Below are 3,462 nucleotides of genomic sequence, written 5' to 3'. Positions count from 1 at the left end.
CTGTGTACACCGGGATTGTTCTTCATGTGCTTTATGACTTGATCATGTTATTATTCTCTACTTGTTGAATATATGAATTGAACAGGTTATAGCAAGTATCATTTATAGTTCTTGTTGCTTTTACCTTGCCGAAGTTAGTTATGATACTTTCTGAGTACATGGGGTCGATTGCACTCATGCTACACTCTGCACTTAATTATGCATATCCGGGTGTCGGACCCAGTCATCGGTAGCCGAGGCGCATAGCTGAGTTGATCACCGGGAGATGAGGTAGAGCTGCATTCTCGACCGCAGTCTTCGCGTTTTTTTTCATATTGTATTGTTGCCTCTATTTCAGACAGTATTGTTGTTTAGTTTTCATACTTGCATTTTCGTTTTAGAGCTCATGACTATGTACTAGTTCTGGGGGATTTATCATGTGTTGGCGTTACTATGCTATATTAAGATGCTTTTGGAAGACCCAATCACATAATTTCATTATCTCCCTTCTAAGCCTTCTATTTCATCTGCTGCCAATATATCAGTATCCTTGGTTTGGTACCGTAGAAAATACTTTATTGGTTGTAGATTTATGTTAATTTTGTCAGTTCTGCTATTATTGTTCCTTATTGTTATGTCTGACTTGCCTAGCAAGTGCAAATTAGAAATTAAGGAAGTCAATTGGAAAATGAGATAGTAGGAGTAATAATTAATTAATAGGTTTAGATCGATTTGGAAAAAAGTTTGGATAGGGAGAGCGCTTCCCCTTTAGTGGATACTATACCGCGCAAATCCAAATTAATCTGAATCACATGCGAGTAACATACATCAACTGAAAAACCTCAGAAAAAAAAGGCTTAAATTAATTTATACCAAAAGCAAGTATCATCATGGAAGTGCCTTCAGTAACCAAGAACTATTTCTTTCCTTCAGGAGCAGAAAGGATAAAGTGCCTCAACCTAGAATATAACAAGGCCTCATTAGCATAAGACAAACAGATATATATACAAAGAAAAAGAAAATATATTCGAACTACATGAGATCTCGATTTGAGGTTTGCACTTGAGTATGCAGATCATCGTCGAATAACATGCTCCTCACCTGACTTCCGATCAACGTGTCTAATCCAACGCTTGGCGTATTTTCGAGACTTTTGATTTCCATCTTTACTTGCTATATAAGCAACCTCCAATCCATTCCCAAATGGAAGTGTCACTGATCTCACAACACTAACTTTGCTATCAAGAACTCCATCCCAACTGAACTTACTAGTCTCTATATTCCTTATTTTGCTTCCATTTTTGCACACTAAAATTGCTCCACGATGGCTCAATTTAGCACTATTAAAGATTGAAAAAGAGTCACTTCTCTTCTCATCTACGATCAAAAAGTCAACCCCATTTAACCTTTCCATCACCTCTTCTGCCTCTCCCACCATCATATCCGGCAATGACATGCCTGAATTTTGCATGGCGTCTACATACGCTAGTCTTGATTCTTCGTCTGGCACCATGCACACGTACCTACAGAAATGAACCCCGAATTTAAACTTTATTTTTGTTCAAATTTTAAGTCTTAATATTAATAGATTGCACTTTTGAAATTATAGGTTATGAATATTATATTAACCAAAATTTTGGTAATTTTGCACATTTATTTATGTTGTGATTAAAAATACTGGATCCAACTGAATCAGTAGTAAACTAGGTTGCATCCGCCTCTACGTACCTGCCACGACTATGTTTTGACGCGACGGCTAGGCCGATGCTTGTGGAGATTGAGTCACCATTGATCTTATCACTTTTCCATGCTTCAACTATTAATTTCGCGTTGTACCCTGCCCCCATGGCTGATAAAAATTCTGCAGCACTGGATTTTCTTGAAATTCCACACTGCATAGAATACAAGTCCAAAAACAATTAAAGCACTGGATGAAAAATAAAAGTTAGAAGAAAAAATTCAAAGCAAATCTTTTGCTGCTTACTGTCTTTATGGTGTCAAGATAAGCTTTTGAAGCTGTTTCAGGAGACCAAACTAGCTTCATCTTTGTCTTTTTCTCTTGTTCTAATTCTTCTTCTTCGCTCTTCCTTTGTTTTCAAGATATAAAAGAAATAGTGGTGTTCACAACAACTGTTGGTTGTTTTTAGATACAAACTTGAGAATATATAAGATTCTTAAAGGACTAGTTGTTTTCTGGAGAGTACAGTTGACATTTTCTAGACACAACTACAACGTGTACACTAGTTGCAGTTCAACAGTCAATAAATCTATCTAACTTATTAAAAAAAATTAATTCTATGATACTCAATGGGTACACCCATACTTTAGTAAATGTTTTAATGACGAAGAATAGATATCTTGCTCTTTTTCCAACTTTATTTTTTTATTTATACGACATTTAGTTGGTGTTGACATTGAAGTAGCTATACAAGATTCGTGATCTACCTATTAGCTTTGTCTTTTCATGTTGGTATGAAAGAGTATAAAATATGTTTTGTAAAATCTAATTTTATAAGTCAAGTTGGAAATAATCAAATTCTTATCCATTTATACATACATAGATGGCCGTACTTATATACAATCTTCAAGTAGTACACCAAAGGGTGAGAGAGAAATGAAAACGACAAAAGAGGAAAATGGTTATTGGGTAGTTGCTCGGAGCAAATGAAGTCAACTTCTCTTTCAAGTTGAAATAAATTAATCCTTGAACTTGATGAACCACACATTAGGTTATAAGTAAAAAATGGCGCATGCTATGACAAACATTAATTGTAATATCGGGGGCAAAATAAGTACTTCATTTGTTCCACTTGATGTGACATAATTATTATTTGGGGATTCAAATAAAATTATATATTATGTTGTAGATATGTTTAAAATATTTTAAATTGCTAAATACTATGGTTTATAGTACTTTTATAATTTTTTAAATATTAAAAATTTATATTCGAATTCACACAAAATTATTCATTTAACTAGTGTACTCTGAACTACGTAGGTAGAAACGAAGGGAGTATTTACCCAGCCACGGTAAAATGCCCAAAGCCCTATATTTTATGGATATGTGCGACAATGTCTATTTTTCTGTTTTTCTTTTCTTTCCCCTTTTAGTTATGATAATATATGTAAGAGGTTTTATTTAAAACCTATGCTACCTGTTCCCACCTGATAAGGTCAATGGCAAGCTGTAACTTAACTTATCAACCCTAATATGATAGAGAACATATTCTTATTATTAGACAACTGCTTCATCAATTTTTCATTTTCTTAATCAAATTTTCTCATTATAAAACTCAGTGCTGCATCACTCCTCCTCATGCTTGAATAAGTAGATAAATTGACCTTTCAGCTTCGCTAAGGTCAATATGTTTGCTATTTATCCTTTTGGCATGCTAATCCAATTAAAAGTTAATTAACATCATTCAAGAATACTACAAATTAAGCTTTATAGATCCGATTATTTTTGAATTTAGAATTCTAAAC

At 34.0% G+C, this 3,462-nt stretch overlaps 1 protein-coding gene across 2 annotated transcripts; it reads right to left on the bottom strand.

Annotated features, from left to right (window-relative positions):
- Positions 813-2,219, bottom strand: LOC109233934. Of its 2 annotated transcripts, XM_019399781.1 has the most exons (4): positions 1,964-2,219; positions 1,708-1,871; positions 1,081-1,502; positions 813-938 (listed from the first exon to the last, which is right to left on the bottom strand). In XM_019399781.1, exons 1-4 carry the CDS (start codon positions 2,021-2,023, stop codon positions 934-936), a joined length of 651 nt encoding a protein of 216 aa, XP_019255326.1. In that variant the 5' UTR covers positions 2,024-2,219; the 3' UTR covers positions 813-933. The 2 variants fall into 2 exon arrangements, with proteins under 2 accessions (XP_019255326.1, XP_019255325.1); XM_019399780.1 differs by having other exon boundaries at positions 813-1,502; positions 1,964-2,218.

The sequence above is a fragment of the Nicotiana attenuata genome, chromosome 10 (assembly GCF_001879085.1).
Source record: "Nicotiana attenuata strain UT chromosome 10, NIATTr2, whole genome shotgun sequence".
Lineage (NCBI taxonomy): Eukaryota > Viridiplantae > Streptophyta > Magnoliopsida > Solanales > Solanaceae > Nicotiana > Nicotiana attenuata.
The sequence above is the reverse complement of the archived record's forward strand: the minus strand, read 5'-3'. Positions and strand labels throughout refer to the sequence as shown.

Excerpts from the sequence above, each read along its gene's own strand:
- LOC109233934 (XM_019399780.1), bottom strand. The coding sequence starts at position 2,023 with ATGAAGCTAGTTTGGTCTCCTGAAACAGCTTCAAAAGCTTATCTTGAC. Across the intron at positions 1,872-1,963 it reads ATCTTGACACCATAAAGACA|TGTGGAATTTCAAGAAAATC; the intron begins GTAAGCAGCAAA and ends TATTCTATGCAG. Across the intron at positions 1,503-1,707 it reads TCAAAACATAGTCGTGGCAG|GTACGTGTGCATGGTGCCAG; the intron begins GTACGTAGAGGC and ends TCATTTCTGTAG.